The sequence below is a fragment of the Parasteatoda tepidariorum genome, chromosome 10, assembly GCF_982258835.1.
Source record: "Parasteatoda tepidariorum strain Cologne lab strain chromosome 10, Ptep-v5.0, whole genome shotgun sequence".
NCBI classification, from domain to species: domain Eukaryota; kingdom Metazoa; phylum Arthropoda; class Arachnida; order Araneae; family Theridiidae; genus Parasteatoda; species Parasteatoda tepidariorum.
Window position 1 is genome coordinate 9,496,885 of NC_141764.1, and position 24,499 is coordinate 9,521,383.

At 32.0% G+C, this 24,499-nt stretch overlaps 1 protein-coding gene across 1 annotated transcript in view; it reads left to right on the top strand.

Annotated features, from left to right (window-relative positions):
• Nucleotides 1-24,499, top strand: part of LOC122270614 (NAD(P)H oxidoreductase RTN4IP1, mitochondrial) — a 68,898-nt gene that overhangs the window by 35,615 nt on the left and 8,784 nt on the right. Inside the window, exons 2-4 of the mRNA XM_071184527.2 lie at nt 16,126-16,265; nt 18,194-18,349; nt 20,848-20,940. Coding sequence (XP_071040628.2) covers nt 16,126-16,265; nt 18,194-18,349; nt 20,848-20,940 — 389 coding nt within the window. The remainder of the gene's footprint in view (nt 1-16,125; nt 16,266-18,193; nt 18,350-20,847; nt 20,941-24,499) is intronic.

Sequence of the window (24,499 nt, forward strand, 5' to 3'; positions counted from 1 at the left end):
AAAATAAAATAAATAACTAAATAAAAAATTAACCGGAATTTATCCCTTTTTATGCTATTATTCGCTGTTCTTCGATAGAAAAACAATAATTTTTATAACTAGAACACTTTATTCACGTTAAAACACATTACAAAAATAATATAAAATATAATAAAAAATAAAAATAAAAAAATCTCCTGTCGCCGTGGGGTTTGGAACCAAGGTCCTCTAGATTCAACTAGTCCGCAGTGCTCTACCAACCACACCACGCTTCACACGATGCTCATTCGAATATTTAGCTTTAAGCCCCCTTTTCCGGCTAGTAAACAAAAAGTATTTTGGCCCATTGTGGGTCCCCTAATTAGTGTGTAAAAATTTCTTTCGGTACGATTCTTCAGTACATTGAACCTTAATTTCTGGCCGAGATTGAAAATTATAGGTTATTATTAAAGGGAGTCAGGGAGGAAGAAGCGCGCGTGCCTCCAGAGACCATATTTCTCTGTTTTTCGGTCATTATTCGCGCTTAAACAAAGAAATATATTTATCTGTATATATAAAACGCTTTATTTGAGATAAAATATCGAAAGTACTGCTGAAAAAATAATAAAAAATAAAAAAAATAAATAAATAAAAAATTAACCGGAATTTATCCCTTTTTATGCTATTATTCGCTCTTCTTCGATAGAAAAATAATAATTTTTATAACTAGAACACTTTATTCACGTTAAAACACATTACAAAAATAATATAAAATATAATAAAAAATAAAAATAAAAAAATCTCCTGTCGCCGTGGGGTTTCGAACCAAGGTCCTCTAGATTCAACTAGTCCGCAGTGCTCTACCAACCACACCAGGCTTCACACGATGCTCATTCGAATATTTAGCTTTAAGCCCCCTTTTCCGGCTAGTAAACAAAAAGTATTTTGGCCCATTGTGGGTCCCCTAATTAGTGTATAAAAATTTCTTTCGGTACGATTATTCAGTACATTGAACCTTAATTTCTGGCCGAGTTTGAAAATTATAGGTTAATATTAAACGGAGTCAGGGAGGAAGAAGCGCGCGTGCCTCCAGAGACCATATTTCTCTGTTTTTCGGCCATTATTCGCGCTTAAACAAAGAAATATATTTATCTTTATATATAAAACTCTTTATTTGAGATAAAATATCGAAAGCGCTGCTGAAAAAATAATAAAAAATAAAATAAATAAATAAATAAAAAATTAACCGGAATTTATCCCTTTTTATGCTATTATTCGCTGTTCTTCGATAGAAAAATAATAATTTTTATAACTAGAACACTTTATTCACGTTAAAACACATTACAAAAATAATATAAAATATAATAAAAAATAAAAATAAGAAAATCTCCTGTAGCCGTGGGGTTTCGAACCAAGGTCCTCTAGATTCAACTAGTCCGCAGTGCTCTACCAACCACACCACTCTTCACACCGATGCTCATTCGAATATTTAGCTTTAAGCCCCCTTTTCCGGCTAGTAAACAAAAAGTATTTTGGCCCATTGTGGGTCCCCTAATTAGTGTATAAAAATTTCTTTCGGTACGATTCTTCAGTACATTGAACCTTAATTTCTGGCCGAGGTTTGAAAATTATAGGTTAATATTAAAGGGAGTCAGGGAGGAAGAAGCGCGCGTGCCTCCAGAGACCATATTTCTCTGTTTTTCGGCCATTATTCGCGCTTAAACAAAGAAATGTATTTATCTTTATATTTAAAACACTTTATTTGAGATAAAATATCGAAAGTGCTGCTGACAAAATAATAAAAAATAAAATAAATAACTAAATAAAAAATTAACCGGAATTTATCCCTTTTTATGCTATTATTCGCTGTTCTTCGATAGAAAAAACAATAATTTTTATAACTAGAACACTTTATTCACGTTAAAACACATTACAAAAATAATATAAAATATAATAAAAAATAAAAATAAAAAAAATCTCCTGTCGCCGTGGGGTTTGGAACCAAGGTCCTCTAGATTCAACTAGTCCGCAGTGCTCTACCAACCACACCACGCTTCACACGATGCTCATTCGAATATTTAGCTTTAAGCCCCTTTTCCGCTAGTAAACAAAAAGTATTTTGGCCCATTGTAATTAGTGTATAAAAATTTCTTTCGGTACGATTCTTCAGTACATTGAACCTTAATTTCTGGCCGAGTTTGAAAATTATAGGTTAATTATAAAGGGAGTCAGGGAGGAAGAAGCGCGCGTGGCCCCAGAGACCATATTTCTCTGTTTTTCGGCCATTATTCGCGCTTAAACAAATTAATATATTTATCTTTATATATAAAACACTTTATTTGAGATAAAATATCGAAAGTGCTGCTGAAAAAATAATAAAAAATAAAATAAATAAATAAATAAAAAATTAACCGGAATTTATCCCTTTTTATGCTATTATTCGCTGTTCTTCGATAGAAAAACAATAATTTTTATAACTAGAACACTTTATTCACGTTAAAACACATTACAAAAATAATATAAAATATAATAAAAAATAAAAATAAAAAAATCTCCTGTCACCGTGGGGTTTCGAACCAAGGTCCTCTAGATTCAACTAGTCCGCAGTGCTCTACCAACCACACCAGACTTCACATGATGCTCATTCGAATATTTAGCTTTAAGCCCCCTTTTCCGGCTAGTAAACAAAAAGTATTTTGGCCCATTGTGGGTCCCCTAATTAGTGTGTAAAAATTTCTTTCGGTACGATTCTTCAGTACATTGAACCTTAATTTCTGGCCGAGTTTGAAAATTATAGGTTATTATTAAAGGGAGTCAGGGAGGAAGAAGCGCGCGTGCCTCCAGAGACCATATTTCTCTGTTTTTCGGCCATTATTCGCGCTTAAACAAAGAAATATATTTATCTTTATATATAAAACACTTTATTTGAGATAAAATATCGAAAGTGCTGCTGAAAAAATAATAAAAAATAAAATAAATAAATAAAAAATTAACCGGAATTTATCCCTTTTTATGCTATTATTCGCTGTTCTTCGACAGAAAAATAATAATTTTTATTACTAGAACACTTTATTCACGTTAAAACACATTACAAAAATAATACAAAATATAATAAAAAATAAAAATAAAAAAATCTCCTGTAGCCGTGGGGTTTCGAACCAAGGTCCTCTAGATTCAACTAGTCCGCAGTGCTCTACCAACCACACCACTCTTCACACGATGCTCATTCGAATATTTAGCCTTACGCCCCCTTTTCCGGCTAGTAAACAAAAAGTATTTTGGCCCATTGTGGGTCCCCTAATTAGTGTATAAAAATTTCTTTCGGTACGATTCTTCAGTACATTGAACCTTAATTTCTGGCCGAGTTTGAAAATTATAGCTTAATATTAAAGGGAGTCAGGGAAGAAGAAGCGCGCGTGCCTCCAGAGACCATATTTCTCTGTTTTTCGGCCATTATTCGCGCTTAAACAAAGAAATATATTTATCCTTATATTTAAAACACTTTATTTGAGATAAAATATCGAAAGTGCTGCTGAAAAAATAATAAAAAATAAAATAAATAAATAAATAAAAAATTAACCGGAATTTATCCCTTTTTACGCTATTATTCGCTGTTCTTCGATAGAAAAACAATAATTTTTATAACTAGAACACTTTATTCACGTTAAAACACATTACAAAAATAATAAAAAATATAATAAACAATAAAAAAAAAAATCTCTTGTCGCCGTGGGGTTTCGAACCAAGGTCCTCTAGATACAACTAGTCCGCAGTGTTCTACCAACCACACCACTCTTCACACGATGCTCATTCGAATATTTAGCTTTAAGCCCCCTTTTCCGGCTAGTAAACAAAAAGTATTTTGGCCCATTGTGGGTCCCCTAATTAGTGTATACAAATTTCTTTCGGTACGATTATTCAGTACATTGAACCTTAATTTCTGGCCGAGTTTGAAAATTATAAGTTAATATTAAAGGGAATCAGGGAGGAAGAAGCGCGGGTGCCTCCAGAGACCATATTTCTCTGTTTTTCGGCCATTATTCGCGCTTAAACAAAGAAATATATTTATCTTTTTATATAAAACACTTTATTTGAGATAAAATATCGAAAGTGCTGCTGAAAAAATAATAAAAAATAAAATAAATAAATAAATAAAAAATTAACCAGAATTTATCCCTTTTTATGCTATTATTCGCTGTTCTTCGATAGAAAAATAATAATTTTTATAACTAGAACACTTTATTCACGTTAAAACACATTACAAAAATAATATAAAATATAATAAAAAAAAAAAAAAAAAATCTCCTGTCGCCGTGGGGTTTCGAACCAAGGTACTCTAGATTCAACTAGTCCGCAGTGCTCTACCAACCACACCACACTTCACACGATGCTCATTCGAATATTTAGCTTTAAGCCCCTTTTCCGGCTAGTAAACATAAAGTATTTTGGCCCATTGTGGGTCCCCTAATTAGTGTATCAAAATTTCTTTCGGTACGATTCTTCAGTACATTGAACCTTAATTTCTGGCCGAGTTTGAAAATTATAGGTTAATATTAAAGGGAGTCAGGGAGGAAGAAGCGCGCGTGCCTCCAGAGACCATATTTCTCTGTTTTTCGGCCATTATTCGCGCTTAAACAAAGAAATATATTTATCTGTATATATAAAACGCTTTATTTGAGATAAAATATCGAAAGTGCTGCTGAAAAAATAATAAAAAATAAAATAAATGAATAAATAAAAAATTAACCAGAATTTATCCCTTTTAATGCTATTATTCGCTGTTCTTCGATAGAAAAATAATAATTTTTATAACTAGAACACTTTATTCACGTTAAAACACATTACAAAAATAATATAAAATATAATAAAAAATAAAAATAAAAAAATCTCCTGAAGCAGTGGGGTTTCGAACCAAGGTCCTCTAGATTCAACTAGTCCGCAGTGCTCTACCAACCGCACCACGCTTCACACGATGCTCATTCGAATATTTAGCATTAAGCCCCCTTTTCCGGCTAGTAAACAAAAAGTATTTTGGCCCATTGTGGGTCCCCTAATTAGTGTATAAAAATTTCTTTCGGTACGATTCTTCAGTACATTGAACCTTAATTTCTGGCCGAGTTTGAAAATTATAGGTTAATATTAAAGGGAGTCAGGGAAGAAGAAGCGCGCGTGCCTCCAGAGACCATATTTCTCTGTTTTTCGGCCATTATTCGCGCTTAAACAAAGAAATATATTTATCCTTATATTTAAAACACTTTATTTGAGATAAAATATCGAAAGTGCTGCTGAAAAAATAGTAAAAAATAAAATAAATAAATAAATAAAAAATTAACCGGAATTTATCCCTTTTTACGCTATTATTCGCTGTTCTTCGATAGAAAAACAATAATTTTTATAACTAGAACACTTTATTCACGTTAAAACACGTTACAAAAATAATAAAAAATATAATAAACAATAAAAAAAAATCTCCTGTCGCCGTGGGGTTTCGAACCAAGGTCCTCTAGATACAACTAGTCCGCAGTGCTCTACCAACCACACCACTCTTCACACGATGCTCATTCGAATATTTAGCTTTAAGCCCCCTTTTCCGGCTAGTAAACAAAAAGTATTTTGGCCCATTGTGGGTCCCCTAATTAGTGTATAAAAATTTCTTTCGGTAGGATTCTTCAGTACATTGAACCTTAATTTCTGGCCGAGTTTGAAAATTATAGGTTATTATTAAAGGTAGTCAGGGAGGAAGAAGCGCGCGTGCCTCCAGAGACCATATTTCTTTGTTTTTCGGCCATTATTCGCGCTTAAACAAAGAAATATATTTATCTGTATATATAAAACGCTTTATTTGAGATAAAATATCGAAAGTGCTGCTGAAAAAATAATAAAAAATAAAATAAATAAATAAATAAAAAATTAACCGGAATTTATCCCTTTTTATGCTATTATTCGCTCTTCTTCGATAGAAAAATAATAATTTTTATAACTAGAACACTTTATTCACGTTAAAACACATTACAAAAATAATATAAAATATAATAAAAAATAAAAATAAAAAAATCTCCTGTCGCCGCGGGGTTTCGAACCAAGGTCCTCTAGATTCAACTAGTCCGCAGTGCTCTACCAACCACACCACGCTTCACACGATGCTTATACGAATATTTAGCTTTAAGCCTCCTTTTCCGGCTGGTAAACAAAAAGTATTTTGGCCCATTGTGGGTCCCCTAATTAGTGTATAAAAATTTCTTTCGGTACGATTCTTCAGTACATTGAACCTTAATTTCTGGCCGAGTTTGAAAATTATAGGTTAATATCAGGGAAATTATAATGAAATAATAATGAAAATTATAGGGAGTCAGGGAGGAAGAAGCGCGCGTGCCTCCAGAGACCATATTTCTCTGTTTTTCGGCCATTATTCGCGCTTAAACAAAGAAATATATTTATCTGTATATATAAAACGCTTTATTTGAGATAAAATATCGAAAGTGCTGCTGAAAAAATAATAAAAAATAATATAAATAAATAAATAAAAAATTAACCGGAATTTATCCCTTTTTATGCTATTATTCGCTGTTCTTCGATAGAGAAATAATAATTTTTATAACTAGAACACTTTATTCACGTTAAAACACATTACAAAAATAATATAAAATATAATAAACAATAAAAAAAATCTCCTGTCGCCGTGGGGTTTCGAACCAATGTCCTCTAGATTCAACTAGTCCGCAGTGCTCCTCCAACCACACCACGCTTCACACGATGCTCATTCGAATATTTAGCTTTAAGCCCCCTTTTCCGGCTAGTAAACAAAAAGTATTTTGGCCCATTGTGGGTCCCCTAATTAGTGTATAAAAATTTCTTTCGGTACGATTATTCCGTACATTGAACCTTAATTTCTGGCCGAGTTTGAAAATTATAGGTTAATATTAAATGGAGTCAGGGAGGAAGATGCGCGCGTGCCTCTAGAGACCATATTTCTCTGTTTTTCGGCCATTATTCGCGCTTAAACAAAGAAATATATTTATCTTTATATATAAAACTCTTTATTTGAGATAAAATATCGAAAGTGCTGCTGAAAAAATAATAAAAAATAAAATAAATAAATAAATAAATAATTAACCGGAATTTATCCCTTTTTATGCTATTATTCGCTGTTCTTCGATAGAAAAATAATAATTTTTATAACTAGAACACTTTATTCACGTTAAAACACATTAAAAATAATATAAAATATAATAAAAAATAAAAATAAGAAAATCTCCTGTAGCCGTGGGGTTTCGAACCAAGGTCCTCTAGATTCAACTAGTCCGCAGTGCTCTACCAACCACACCACACTTCACACGATGCTCATTCGAATATTTAGCTTTAAGCCCCCTTTTCCGGCTAGTAAACAAAAAGTATTTTGGCCCATTGTGGGTCCCCTAATTAGTGTATAAAAATTTCTTTCGGTACGATTATTCAGTACATTGAACCTTAATTTCTGGCCGAGTTTGAAAATTATAGGTTAATATTAAAGGGAGTCAGGGAGGAAGAAGCGCGCGTGCCTCCAGAGACCATATTTCTCTGTTTTTCGGCCATTATTCGCGCTTAAACAAAGAAATATATTTATCTTTATATATAAAACACTTTATTTGAGATAAAATATCGAAAGAGCTGCTGAAAAACTAATAAAAAATAAAATAAATAAATAAATAAAAAATTAACCAGAATTTATCCCTTTTTATGCTATTATTCGCTGTTCTTCGATAGAAAAATAATAATTTTTGTAACTAGAACACTTTATTCACGTTAAAACACATTACAAAAATAATATAAAATATAATAAAAAATAAAAATAAAAAAATCTCCTGTCGCCGCGGGGTTTCGAACCAAGGTCCTCTAGATTCAACTAGTCCGCAGTGCTCTACCAACCACACCACGCTTCACACGATGCTTATTCGAATATTTAGCTTTAAGCCCCCTTTTCCGGCTAGTAAACAAAAAGTATTTTGGCCCATTGTGGGTCCCCTAATTAGTGTATAAAAATTTCTTTCTGTACGATTCTTCAGTACATTGAACCTTATATTCTGGCCGAGTTTGAAAATTATAGGTTATTATTAAAGGGAGTCAGGGAGGAAGAAGAGCGCGTGCCTCCAGAGACCATATTTCTCTGTTTTTCGGCCATTATTCGCGCTTAAACAAAGAAATATATTTATCTTTATATATAAAACACTTTATTTGAGATAAAATATCGAAAGTGCTGCTGAAAAAATAATAAAAAATAAACTAAATAAATAAATAAAAAATTAACCGGAATTTATCCCTTTTTATGTTATTATTCGCTGTTCTTCAATAGAAAAATAATAATTTTTATAACTAGAACACTTTATTCACGTTAAAACACATTACAAAAATAATATAAAATATAATAAAAAATAAAAATAAAAAAATCTCCTGTCGCCGCGGGGTTTCGAACCAAGGTCCTCTAGATTCAACTAGTCCGCAGTGCTCTACCAACCACACCACGCTTCACACGATGCTTATTCGAATATTTAGCTTTAAGCCCCCTTTTCCGGCTAGTAAACAAAAAGTATTTTGGCCCATTGTGGGTCCCCTAATTAGTGTATAAAAATTTCTTTCGGTACGATTCTTCAGTACATTGAACCTTAATTTCTGGCCGAGTTTGAAAATTATAAGTTAATATTAAAGGGAGTCAGGGAGGAAGAAGCGCGGGTGCCTCCAGAGACCATATTTCTCTGCTTTTCGGCCATTATTCGCGCTTAAACAAAGAAATATATTTATCTTTATATATAAAACACTTTATTTGAGATAAAATATCGAAAGAGCTGCTGAAAAAATAATAAAAAATAAAATAAATAAATAAATAAAAAATTAACCAGAATTTATCCCTTTTTATGCTATTATTCGCTGTTCTTCGATAGAAAAATAATAATTTTTATAACTAGAACACTTTATTCACGTTAAAACACATTACAAAAATAATATAAAATATAATAAAAAATAAAAATAAAAAAATCTCCTGTAGCAGTGGGGTTTCGAACCAAGGTCCTCTAGATTCAACTAGTCCGCAGTGCTCTACCAACCGCACCACGCTTCACACGATGCTCATTCGAATATTTAGCTTTAAGCCCCCTTTTCCGGCTAGTAAACAAAAAGTATTTTGGCCCATTGTGGGTCCCCTAATTAGTGTATAAAAATTTCTTTCGGTACGATTCTTCAGTACATTGAACCTTAATTTCTGGCCGAGTTGGAAAATTATAGGTTATTATTAAAGGGAGTCAGGGAGGAAGAATCGCGCGTGCCTCCAGAGACCATATTTCTCTGTTTTTCGGCCATTATTCGCGCTTTAACAAAGAAATATATTTATCTTTATATTTAAAACACTTTATTTCAGATGAAATATCGAAAGTGCTGCTGAAAAAATAATAAAAAATAAAATAAATAAATAAATAAAAAATTAACCGGAATTTATCCCTTTTTATGCTATTATTCGCTGTTCTTCGATAGAAAAACAATAATTTTTATAACTAGAACACTTTATTCACGTTAAAACACATTACAAAAATAATATAAAATACAATAAAAAATAAAAATAAAAAAATCTCCTGTCGCCATGGGGTTTCGAACCAAGGTCCTCTAGATTCAACTAGTCCGCAGTGCTCTACCAACCACACCACACTTCACACGATGCTCATTCGAATATTTAGCTTTAAGCCCCCTTTTCCGGCTAGTAAACAAAAAGTATTTTGGCCCATTGTGGGTCCCCTAATTAGTGTATAAAAATTTCTTCCGGTACGATTCTTCAGTATATTGAACCTTAATTTCTGGCCGAGTTTGAAAATTTTAGGTTAATATTAAAGGGAGTCAGGGAGGAAGAAGCGCGCGTGCCTCCAGAGACCATATTTCTCTGTTTTTCGGCCATTATTCGCGCTTAAACAAAGAAATATATTTATCTTTATATATAAAACACTTTATTTGAGATAAAATATCGAAAGTGCTGCTGAAAAAATAATAAAAAATGAAATAAATAAATAAATAAAAAATTAACCAGAATTTATCCCTTTTTATGCTATTATTCGCTGTTCTTCGATAGAAAAATAATAATTTTTGTAACTAGAACACTTTATTCACGTTAAAACACATTACAAAAATAATATAAAATATAATAAAAAATAAAAATAAAAAAATCTCCTGTCGCCGCGGGGTTTCGAACCAAGGTCCTCTAGATTCAACTAGTCCGCAGTGCTCTACCAACCACACCACGCTTCACACAATGCTTATTCGAATATTTAGCTTTAAGCCCCCTTTTCCGGCTAGTAAACAAAAAGTATTTTGGCCCATTGTGGGTCCCCTAATTAGTGTATAAAAATTTCTTTCGGTACGATTCTTCAGTACATTGAACCTTAATTTCTGGCCGAGTTTGAAAATTATAGGTTATTATTAAAGGGAGTCAGGGAGGAAGAATCGCGCGTGCCTCCAGAGACCATATTTCTCTGTTTTTCGGCCATTATTCGCGCTTTAACAAAGAAATATATTTATCTTTATATTTAAAACACTTTATTTCAGATAAAATATCGAAAGTGCTGCTGAAAAAATCATAAAAAATAAAATAAATAAATAAATAAAAAATTAACCGGAATTTATCCCTTTTTATGCTATTATTCGCTCTTCTTCGAAAGAAAAATAATAATTTTTATAACTAGAACACTTTATTCACGTTAAAACACATTACAAAAATAATATAAAATATAATAAAAAATAAAAATAAAAAAATCTCCTGTCACCGTGGGGTTTCGAACCAAGGTCCTCTAGATTCAACTAGTCCGCAGTGCTCTACCAACCATACCACGCTTCACACGATGCTCATTCGAATATTTAGCTTTAAGCCCCCTTTTCCGGCTAGTAAACAAAAAGTATTTTGTCCCATTGTGGGTCCCCTAATTAGTGTATAAAAATTTCTTTCGGTACGATTCTTCACTACATTGAACCTTATATTCTGGCCGAGTTTAAAAATTATAGGTTATTATTAAAGGGAGTCAGGGAGGAAGAAGAGCGCGTGCCTCCAGAGACCATATTTCTCTGTTTTTCTGCCATTATTCGCGCTTAAACAAAGAAATATATTTATCTTTATATATAAAACACTTTATTTGAGATAAAATATCGAAAGTGCTGCTGAAAAAATAATAAAAAATAAAATAAATAAATAAATAAAAAATTAACCGGAATTTATCCCTTTTTATGTTATTATTCGCTGTTCTTCAATAGAAAAATAATAATTTTTATAACTAGAACTTTTTATTCACATTAAAACACATTACAAAAATAATATAAAATATAATAAACAATAAATAAAAAAAATCTCCTGTCGCCGTCTGGTTTCGAACCAAGGTCCTATAGATTCAACTAGTCCGCAGTGCTCTACCAACCACACCACGCTTCACACAATGCTCATTCGAATATTGAGCTTTAAGCCCCCTTTTCCGGCCAGTAAACAAAAAGTATTTTGGCCCATTGTGGGTCCCCTAATTAGTGTATAAAAATTTCTTTCTGTACGATTCTTCAGTACATTGAACCTTAATTTCTGGCCGAGTTTGAAAATTATAAGTTAATATTAAAGGGAGTCAGGGAGGAAGAAGCGCGGGTGCCTCCAGAGACCATATTTCTCTGCTTTTCGGCCATTATTCGCGCTTAAACAAAGAAATATATTTATCTTTATATATAAAACACTTTATTTGAGATAAAATATCGAAAGAGCTGCTGAAAAAATAATAAAAAATAAAATAAATAAATAAATAAAAAATTAACCAGAATTTATCCCTTTTTATGCTATTATTCGCTGTTCTTCGATAGAAAAATAATAATTTTTATAACTAGAACACTTTATTCACGTTAAAACACATTACAAAAATAATATAAAATATAATAAAAAAAAAAAAAAAAAAATCTCCTGTAGCAGTGGGGTTTCGAACCAAGGTCCTCTAGATTCAACTAGTCCGCAGTGCTCTACCAACCGCACCACGCTTCACACGATGCTCATTCGAATATTTAGCTTTAAGCCCCCTTTTCCGGCTAGTAAACAAAAAGTATTTTGGCCCATTGTGGGTCCCCTAATTAGTGTATAAAAATTTCTTTCGGTACGATTCTTCAGTACATTGAACCTTAATTTCTGGCCGAGTTTGAAAATTATAGGTTATTATTAAAGGGAGTCAGGGAGGAAGAATCGCGCGTGCCTCCAGAGACCATATTTCTCTGTTTTTCGGCCATTATTCGCGCTTTAACAAAGAAATATATTTATCTTTATATTTAAAACACTTTATTTCAGATGAAATATCGAAAGTGCTGCTGAAAAAATAATAAAAAATAAAATAAATAAATAAATAAAAAATTAACCGGAATTTATCCCTTTTTATGCTATTATTCGCTGTTCTTCGATAGAAAAACAATAATTTTTATAACTAGAACACTTTATTCACGTTAAAACACATTACAAAAATAATATAAAATACAATAAAAAATAAAAATAGAAAAATCTCCTGTCGCCGTGGGGTTTCGAACCAAGGTCCTCTAGATTCAACTAGTCCGCAGTGCTCTACCAACCACACCACACTTCACACGATGCTCATTCGAATATTTAGCTTTAAGCCCCCTTTTCCGGCTAGTAAACAAAAAGTATTTTGGCCCATTGTGGGTCCCCTAATTAGTGTATAAAAATTTCTTCCGGTACGATTCTTCAGTATATTGAACCTTAATTTCTGGCCGAGTTTGAAAATTATAGGTTAATATTAAAGGGAGTCAGGGAGGAAGAAGCGCGCGTGCCTCCAGAGACCATATTTCTCTGTTTTTCGGCCATTATTCGCGCTTAAACAAAGAAATATATTTATCTTTATATATAAAACACTTTATTTGACATAAAATATCGAAAGTGCTGCTGAAAAAATAATAAAAAATGAAATAAATAAATAAATAAAAAATTAACCAGAATTTATCCCTTTTTATGCTATTATTCGCTGTTCTTCGATAGAAAAATAATAATTTTTGTAACTAGAACACTTTATTCACGTTAAAACACATTACAAAAATAATATAAAATATAATAAAAAATAAAAATAAAAATATCTCCTCTCGCCGCGGGGTTTCGAACCAAGGTCCTCTAGATTCAACTAGTCCGCAGTGCTCTACCAACCACACCACGCTTCACACAATGCTTATTCGAATATTTAGCTTTAAGCCCCCTTTTCCGGCTAGTAAACAAAAAGTATTTTGGCCCATTGTGGGTCCCCTAATTAGTGTATAAAAATTTCTTTCGGTACGATTCTTCAGTACATTGAACCTTAATTTCTGGCCGAGTTTGAAAATTATAGGTTATTATTAAAGGGAGTCAGGGAGGAAGAATCGCGCGTGCCTCCAGAGACCATATTTCTCTGTTTTTCGGCCATTATTCGCGCTTTAACAAAGAAATATATTTATCTTTATATTTAAAACACTTTATTTCAGATAAAATATCGAAAGTGCTGCTGAAAAAATCATAAAAAATAAAATAAATAAATAAATAAAAAATTAACCGGAATTTATCCCTTTTTATGCTATTATTCGCTCTTCTTCGAAAGAAAAATAATAATTTTTATAACTAGAACACTTTATTCACGTTAAAACACATTACAAAAATAATATAAAATATAATAAAAAATAAAAATAAAAAAATCTCCTGTCACCGTGGGGTTTCGAACCAAGGTCCTCTAGATTCAACTAGTCCGCAGTGCTCTACCAACCATACCACGCTTCACACGATGCTCATTCGAATATTTAGCTTTAAGCCCCCTTTTCCGGCTAGTAAACAAAAAGTATTTTGTCCCATTGTGGGTCCCCTAATTAGTGTATAAAAATTTCTTTCGGTACGATTCTTCACTACATTGAACCTTATATTCTGGCCGAGTTTAAAAATTATAGGTTATTATTAAAGGGAGTCAGGGAGGAAGAAGAGCGCGTGCCTCCAGAGACCATATTTCTCTGTTTTTCTGCCATTATTCGCGCTTAAACAAAGAAATATATTTATCTTTATATATAAAACACTTTATTTGAGATAAAATATCGAAAGTGCTGCTGAAAAAATAATAAAAAATAAAATAAATAAATAAATAAAAAATTAACCGGAATTTATCCCTTTTTATGTTATTATTCGCTGTTCTTCAATAGAAAAATAATAATTTTTATAACTAGAACTTTTTATTCACGTTAAAACACATTACAAAAATAATATAAAATATAATAAACAATAAATAAAAAAAATCTCCTGTCGCCGTCTGGTTTCGAACCAAGGTCCTATAGATTCAACTAGTCCGCAGTGCTCTACCAACCACACCACGCTTCACACGATGCTCATTCGAATATTGAGCTTTAAGCCCCCTTTTCCGGCCAGTAAACAAAAAGTATTTTGGCCCATTGTGGGTCCCCTAATTAGTGTATAAAAATTTCTTTCTGTACGATTCTTCAGTACATTGAACCTTAATTTCTGGCCGAGTTTGAAAATTATAAGTTAATATTAAAGGGAGTCAGGGAGGAAGAAGCGCGGGTGCCTCCAGAGACCATATTTCTCTGCTTTTCGGCCATTATTCGCGCTTAAACAAAGAAATATATTTATCTTTATATATAAAACACTTTATTTGAGATAAAATATCGAAAGAGCTGCTGAAAAAATAATAAAAAATAAAATAAATAAATAAATAAAAAATTAACCAGAATTTATCCCTTTTTATGCTATTATTCGCTGTTCTTCGATAGAAAAACAATAATTTTTATAACTAGAACACTTTATTCACGTTAAAACACATTACAAAAATAATATAAAATACAATAAAAAATAAAAATAGAAAAATCTCCTGTCGCCGTGGGGTTTCGAACCAAGGTCCTCTAGATTCAACTAGTCCGCAGTGCTCTACCAACCACACCACACTTCACACGATGCTCATTCGAATATTTAGCTTTAAGCCCCCTTTTCCGGCTAGTAAACAAAAAGTATTTTGGCCCATTGTGAGTCCCCTAATTAGTGTATAAAAATTTCTTCCGGTACGATTCTTCAGTATATTGAACCTTAATTTCTGGCCGAGTTTGAAAATTATAGGTTAATATTAAAGGGAGTCAGGGAGGAAGAAGCGCGCGTGCCTCCAGAGACCATATTTCTCTGTTTTTCGGCCATTATTCGCGCTTAAACAAAGAAATATATTTATCTTTATATATAAAACACTTTATTTGACATAAAATATCGAAAGTGCTGCTGAAAAAATAATAAAAAATGAAATAAATAAATAAATAAAAAATTAACCAGAATTTATCCCTTTTTATGCTATTATTCGCTGTTCTTCGATAGAAAAATAATAATTTTTGTAACTAGAACACTTTATTCACGTTAAAACACATTACAAAAATAATATAAAATATAATAAAAAATAAAAATAAAAAAATCCCCTGTCGCCGCGGGGTTTCGAACCAAGGTCCTCTAGATTCAACTAGTCCGCAGTGCTCTACCAACCACACCACGCTTCACACGATGTTATTCGAATATTTAGCTTTAAGCCCCCTTTTCCGGCTAGTAAACAAAAAGTATTTTGGCCCATTGTGGGTCCCCTAATTAGTGTATAAAAATTTCTTTCTGTACGATTCTTCAGTACATTGAACCTTATATTCTGGCCGAGTTTGAAAATTATAGGTTATTATTAAAGGGAGTCAGGGAGGAAGAAGAGCGCGTGCCTCCAGAGACCATATTTCTCTGTTTTTCGGCCATTATTCGCGCTTAAACAAAGAAATATATTTATCTTTATATATAAAACACTTTATTTGAGATAAAATATCGAAAGTGCTGCTGAAAAAATAATAAAAAATAAAATAAATAAATAAATAAAAAATTAACCGGAATTTATCCCTTTTTATGTTATTATTCGCTGTTCTTCATTAGAAAAATAATAATTTTTATAACTCGAACATTTTATTCACGTTAAAACACATTACAGAAATAATGTAAAATAAAATAAACAAACAAAAATAAAATAAAAATCTCTCCTCGTCGCTGGGTTTCGAAGCCAGGTTTCTCTTGTCCGCAGCGTTCTATCTCTTTTTGCAATAAATCTTTTGAATAATAAATTCTTTTCTACATCCAAACTTCATCCGATTATTTTTCAGTTGGATCATCTATTTTGTTTGGAATTGTGGGTGCAGCCACCATAGGAATCGTGAGCATTCTACACGCCATCTGTTGCCGACTTGCCAAACCAAGGAGAAGAGTCAAAGGAGTAGCCCTTAGATCTTATCATGGAATTTCGGTGAGTTCATCACAATTATTAAGCTTCATTACGGATCTAGTTCAATAATTAGAAATCTCTAAAAGACAGCCAATTTAAAAAAAATGAATTGATCTTTTTGCAGGTACATTTCAAGACTCACGCGTTAAATTTAGAAAACTATGGATGACACCAGGGTGCACTGCGAACTCTTTACTACCGATACTTCCGGGTTACTGTTATCGGTGTATTTTGAAGCCATTCGACTCACAACATAGTATTTGTTACCTGGATTATTATTTGCGTTTTAAGAATCGTCTTGTAAAGACCTTTCATTTTCAAACATATGGATCGTTATAAGACACTTCTTATTTTACCAAAATAAATAAATAAATAAAGTCTTCGGATCAATCTCAGGGATGTTTACCAGGGATGTTTTACCCATTGTGCAGCTCTAGTGTATGAACTACAACAGCAACCGAAAAATATACAAACTTCGAAAAGGAACAATTTCGAAAATGATCTTAATATCGATGCTCGACAATATGCTAACACTAACGTCTTATGATTCCATGGCTTGCAACTAGATAAACAATAATGAACTGTAAAAAACGAGTCCTTCCTAAATCTAACAACCATGTTAGCTTTTTTAAACAATACATCTCTAAGGAAGTAAAACAAATGTTCACTTCAAATTCACCAGAATTGCTTAATATATTATGAAATACAGAAGATTTGAGGTCAGAAATTATGTAATCATTTTTTTTCTTCATTGAAAACAAAATTATCTGTTTGAAAATATCGCTTAGTAGAATAGTATGAAGTAAGCAGCTGTATACTTTCTAACCGGAAGTAGAGCAAGTCAGGAACCCGAGATTGTTGGTGCTTACATTTATATTGAAAACACCATCTACTTTGAATGAGTCCCCCTCAGATAGATCAAATGATCACTTAGGTCCATAATGACGTTTTATTTAATGGCGATAGGATCAAATTGCTTTGTCCATTAAAATTTCGACATGGTGGATTTTTTTAGCAGTCTCTGGCCATATTATTAGACACACTATACGAATCTATGTAAAATCTTAACTATCAGGTTATACAGCTTTATTATTCTTACTCGACTGAAACCTGTACGCACTTGTTTACGTTCGTGTATCAATTAGTAAACTTTAAAAAAATAGTACAGTACAGACGTTAAAAAAATAGTACAGTACAGAACCCGTTATCCGGAAATCAGAAAACCGGAAATCCAAAAAACCGGAACGAAATTCGATAAATTTTCCCGCAATTTTTTAAAAAAAACATTTTTTTTTCCTTATAAGATTTTGGGATTTTTCTTTCTTTTTTGAAAGATGTTTACCTTACCATCATTTCAGAAGTAATCATTAGTGTATTACCTCATCGTTTTTTCTTATTTTTAAGATTATTTCCAAAAAAAAATTTTTTTAGTTGGGTTTGACCCTAAAAAAATGGCTTTTGGTAGCGATTCAGAAAACCGGAAAAATCAGTTATCCGGAATAGCGATAGTCCCGATCGTTCCGGATAATCGGTTCTCTACTGTATATTAATGCAAATAGGAAGTATATAAAAAAATCGCCTAAATTAAAACCTATTACTTGTATGTTTAAATATAACCTATAAACTTGTGCAAAACATGTCATTATTAAAACACTACAGTGCGTCGAATAATTTGATCTAATTATTATAATATACCAGTATAATACCTTATATAATAAATATTCTACATTTGTATAATATATCGTTTAATGTATCCAATCGTCGAATTTATATTATACATCGTCTCATTTAACCCATTGATACAACAACGCGAACGAGTGCAAACTGGTCTCATAAAAACAATAAAGCTGTAAATATATCACCTGATAATTATGATTTTACATAGAATCAATTATTGTGCTTCGAATAATTTGGCCACGGACTATATATATATTCTCCATTTTTTATAGTCAATCGAGGTGCGAAATGATCTGTCTTTTCCGAAGATTCTCAATCCAGATGAAGTGCTCATCAAAGTGGTTGCAGCGGGATTAGAAACAGTGGATTTTATGATCACACAGGGATATGGAAGTTCCATCAGATCTTACTTAAAGCAAAACAATGAGGTGGTATATCACATATTCTACAATCACGTGCCGTTTTAAAAATTTGTATGATCCAATGCTCAATTTCCGACAGTCATATTTTTAATCACGTTCGCAATCAACTACTAATTTTTCGGGTTGGCAAGAAAGTAATTTAGGTTCGTTTGCGTAATATATATATATATATATATATATATATATATATATATATATGTGTGTGTGTGTGTAAAATGATGCAGTCGGACCGAGCAGGGAAACAGACGCAGGATTTTAATGAAATCAGATGTATTTTATTTAGATCATGTTCTTATGGAAGACCAGCAAAAAGTGATGTTAACTCCATTCAGGATCAGTCTTTCTGGTGGGAAAAATCTTGCAAAAATCTGAAAATGTCTCTATTTAGGGAAATCTTAGATATTACTATTGGTTAATGAGCTTGCTCGAGTGATTCCCACGGCTTAAAAGGGAAAAAAGGTCTTTATTTAAATTTATGCATAGTTGGGCCAAAAATAGATTTAGAAACAGGATGTAGCTTTTAAAAGTGTGAGAAAGTATTTCGATTTGAATAATTAATTAGTAATAAAGTAGGAGTTGTTTTTTAGCAAAGAAACTAACATAAAAAGATTAATAAAAGCTTTTTATGTTACATACATACATACATACATATATATATATATATATATATATATATACATATATATATATATATATATATATATATATATATATATATATATATATATATATATATATATATATATATATATATATATATATATATATATATATATATATATATATATATATATATATATATATATATATATATATATATATATATATATATATATATATATATATATATATATATATATATAGTAGGCATTACGCCCTCCGAACATACAATAAAACTTCGCCACTGTGTGGAGGAATGGCATTGTCGTGTTGTCTTTGGCTATAGTCCCGACCTTGTAACATCGGATTATGATTTATATGATCCAACTTTACAAAAAGTTATTAAATGATAAAAATTTCAGTAATGGCGATGACGTAGCATGATTGAGTTTTTTGTTGATTGGAACCAGAAGAGTCATGACGCTACAAAAGATAGCAAAAGGAACGATTAGATTTCATTTTTTTTTATTGTTTTTATGCGACTGAAGCCGGTTTGCACTTGTTTAAGTTAGTGTATCAGTTGGTTTAATTTGACGATATATAATATAAATTTGACGGTAGGATAAATTAGACGATATATTATATAAATACATAATATTTATTATATCAGGTTATACATTAGTATATTATAATAATTAGATCAAATTATTAGACGCACTGTAGTGTTTTAATAATGACATGATCTGCAAGAGTTTATAGGCAATACTTTTATATTTAAACATACATGTAATGGGTTTTTACACAGTAAACTTTTTATATATACTTCCTATTTGTATTTATTTTTAACGCAGTGCTTTACAATGTTAACCAATTGATACAGGAGTTTGCAAACCGGTTTCATCCGAGTAAAAACAATAAAGCTGTATAGTGTATAGTATCATTTGATGATTATAATTTCACATAGAATCTTATAGTGCGTCTGTAAAGGGACTGTACTCTGAATTTAAAAAAATCTACATCAGTGTCTCTAGACAGATCTGTTAGCTGGCAGTTTTGAATAAATTTTTACCTTCCCGGGACATTTCTTTAACGTTGCGTTTAATCATCTCTCTCAATTTTTAGCACTTTTCTGTCCCGTGTATTTTGAAAATGTTTCGTTTCATAATGACGTGTAATGTTCATACTCTTTGAGATGATTTCATTGTAGATCAAACATCACACCTTGAATCACGAAACATTCCAATTAATGTTCTGCACTCTATTTTTCGCGTCTTTTCCATATTATTTTATTTTATATTCTAACCGTCGTTGAACAGCCGACCCAATTTTTGGGTTTACGACAACTAATGTTGGACTCCGTAGCCTTGTCATTTTGAACCCAATCCAGAAGACAAAGGAACTCCTGGATCAAGTATTGGGAGGAATTTGCTTCCGTGGAGGACATTTTGATGGAACTAACCAGCATTTGTGTGACATGTACAGGGGGACCAACGGAACCTCCCAGGGTTAGCCTGACGGCAAAGAGACTCTAACTCATGATCCGCCTACCACCGACGATATTTCACGTCAACACTGTGATCGGTGCTAGCCTTATGGGAATTCGTATCGACCAGATATCGCTGGGATTCGAACGCCTTATCCCCTGAGCCATCGCGGCTCCCTTCTCCATATTAGAAAATAATGACAAAAAACAAAAACAAAAAACAAGTCAAATCGTATGGACATGGGATGGTTCGAATAAATGGGAATGTTGTATTGCGCTTTCGAAAGAAGTACTAGCTCCAAGAAAAGGTGCTACCTTCTGCCCAGCAAATTAAAACGGCTTTGGTCCTTGGAACTCACTCATGCAAAATAGTATGGGAATGAAAAGTTTACACTTTAATTTGGATGCATTTTTCTTTTAGCACGCAAATGGCACTGTAATACTCGGACGAGAATGCTCTGGAGTTGTGCTTGAAACTGGTCGTGACGTCACTTCCTTCTTCGAAGGTGACGAGGTAAGGTAATTTTTTGTTGCTATTATAATTTGTTTCCGAATTAAGGTTCAAAAATGTACACGTGGGTTATTTAAGAAGATGATATTTCTTCAAACGCAATCATAGATTTCAGATTTTATTCATGTGAAAATATAAATCTTTTAATAAGACTCAAATGTGTTAATTCTTTTCTCCGCCATAAAATTAAACCCGTTACGTTAAAAATCATAGTTTATTTACGATTAGACCAAAATGGCCTACGATGAAGAAGAAAAAATTCTGCTGGAAGAAAAAACGTTTCAAGATCTGAACTCATCGGACTACTTTTTTTTTCAGTTATTTTATACAATGTTGTAATTTTAAAACTGTAAATTAGATATTTTAGGAATATTTTTTATTATTAAGGGGTAATCTTTCTCATTTATTTAAAATGTTTTGCTGGGGGGAGGGAGTTAATGCTTAAAATCTTTTTTAGTGAAGGACATTCTTCCAGACATAATTATTATATCATCAAAGCTCTTTAATTACAAAAGAAATAATTAATAAGAGCAGAGCGTGATTATCGCCTAGGCCCAATAGGCATGGGCCTCAAAAATAAGTAAAAAGTCCTCAATATTATTATTTCTTTTAAATACTGAAAGAAATAGTTTTTCTAAACAAAAAAAAAGAAGCATTTTTTTTTTTTTAAATTTTCGCTATATAGTGATACGACCAAACTCACGTAAACATTGCACTAATCAAATTCGAAAAAAAGGTGGGCTAGTTTTGTGTTCGTTTAACTAATGAATAATTACAGATTAATGACACAGCAAAAAGTCCCTGATAGTTCTTGTTTGTGGTCACCAAATGTCCTTAACTATTTTTATTTGAGCATGAACTTTAGCGAAAATCACTAATATCTATTGTTTGTGGTCGCCTAACTATTTCTTATTTTGACATAACATTGTTTTATATTTTGTTAGTAGATGCGTAAACTTTATCTTCGAAAAATAATCTTTAATTGTCTGCTCTTTAGAATGTTTCTCTTGTAGTTCAATCGATTCTTTTTTACTGTTAGGACTACTCTTCAGTAATTTAATATCGAAACATTTTGCAAAGGGCCCGGAAAATTTGGTGGGCCATGATCCTGCTATTGATCGATCTCTGAATAAGAAAAGTACATTTACAACTTCTGGTTTAGTTTGAGGGGATCGGGATGTTTTTGAGTGGGGATATTTTAGTACGTTTCAGATTTTTGTTTCTTGGGTTCAGTGAAGAAGAGGATCTTTTCTTTTATCCTCAGTGCTGTAAGGGAAAGTTAGTCAGATTTTTGTTTTTAGTGGGAATTGTATTTGCCTGCCATGTTCATTATGTATTTTTAACTCAAAATTTACATAATAAGCGGAGCACATTTATAACCAGAACTTTTGTCGAAATGAATGGTTGACCGCGCGAAACTAAACATTGGTGGCACACTAGGAGTTAAATTCGTCGAAAGACTTCCGGGTTGCTACTTCCGATTGATTTTCATGCCAAAGTTTGAAAAGGGCGCCATCCAATATTATTATACTTGTAGTGTTTACAATATAACGCCTTTTTTCAATTTAAATTCCAACGAAACAAATCATATATGAATTTGGAAGACTCAGAAAGCATGCTATGCTCTGCAAAATGCAACCCTGAAAATAACTAACGGTGATATTTTACATAAATGAAGCCAAATGTGGGATAAAGCTCAAAACGTGGCAAACCTTGCACTGTATTTATGTTTTGATATTAATTTTCTTCCATTTGTTTCAGATTCACAACCAGTTAAAGTTTGTAAACTACAGAGAACTCTTATGAATGGTAAAATTGCGCGTTAATTTAACGATTCTTACGTGACGTGATGATTTCTTACTGTTCTTCTAGACAAATTCATATTTCTTAGAAATTTTAAAAAAATGCATTATATTGTAAACACTGCGAGTATAATATTTGATGGCGCCCTTTTTTAAGCTTAAGTGTAAAAATCACGGGGAAGCAGCAACCCACCCGAAAGTGCTAAGCTTTACAAGGTCAACCATTCATGTTTTTAGTTGTATAATAGAAATAATTATGTTATTCTCATTTGAAAATTTACATAAATCTATCGAATGTATTAAATAGTTATATAATATTTAAATTCTACCCACTTAGCTTTTCGTATTCATATCAATATTTTCTTTTAATTGTGTATATGTTTGATCAACGGACTAATTTTATTTTAAGGAATATTGCTTATATGCATATTCTAAATGAAGTATTCTTGATTTGTACTGTATCATAAAAATAACTTTGCTGACTCTTATCATATCTTACTGTAATTATTAATTGGAGCGGACATTGTTAAAAGGGGTATGCTAAAAGTCTGCACTTTCGAGAAAAACTGTGTCAACAGTGGAAAGATTGTTTTAATTGCTTCCAAATTGTTGGAATATCTTCCTTAGGTAGTCTAGAAAATGACTCGGTATTTGATATCAAGAAATGGGTATAACTGTTGGAACTGTGCATTTTTGAAATTTAGCACATATCCCCATTTAACATACAAACAAAAAAACAACGACAACAAAAAAGAAGAATGTTGAAATCAATAATTTTATATCCTAAAAAAATATTTTGACATATTGAAAAAGTTGATGGAAAATCACAAGTACGTGTTTTCAGTCAATAATATACAGAAATTGTTTATTCAATTCCATCGCAGCTTTCATTGAGATTTTCTGTAACTGAGTTAGCTTCCGTTTGAGTCTTTGGCCATCTCTGCAATTTTTCGATCGAAATGGGCTACAGGTGGCGAACTCTCTACCTATGGCAACACTTCGCATGCTTTCACCATTAGCGTGTGAAGAGTCATAGAAGAAGGAAGAACGTTAGTTTATGTCTTGATTTTCAAATAGAGATTTAAATTTTTTAAGTTAGGAAACTATATGGAACTGAAAACTACATTAAATATAGTCCTAAAAGAAAACATCATGGAAACTGCAAAAAAATATTTTTAACAATTACATACAAAAATATTTAAAAAAAGGAAAAATATGGTAGTACATTCCAAAACAACTGAAAAGAGGAGGAGAGGGAAGGACCAAAGGCATGGAACCGGTCTTCTCCCCAGATGGCGTATTCGAACGCTGCGATCGCTTATATTAAACACGTGTAGATAAGTGTTAAATGATAATATTAAAGTTAATAGGCCTTACTTTGTCACAATTACTAAAACATAATATTGATAAGCATCATCCTAGCACTGGTTACAATAATTATTATAATGGATTATTGTATTCGATTCCCCATGAAACACTATTGCTGTAGTTATACCAAGTCATTGTAGAAACGGGGCATGTGCGACTCATACCCCTTTTTGAAAATAAACTAAAACTACTGGGGGAAGTGACTCGAGGTGTAGGCATGATTCATATCCCGTTCCAATTCTGTACATCGCGATTACCTGTACAGATTCCAAAACCAATCAAAAACTTATATCCGTAAAAATGTTACATACCCGCTTTTAACATTGACAGCTTCAATTTTAGAGTTACTGAATAACACAAATGGTGGCTGCAACTTTATACAAAATAGCGTA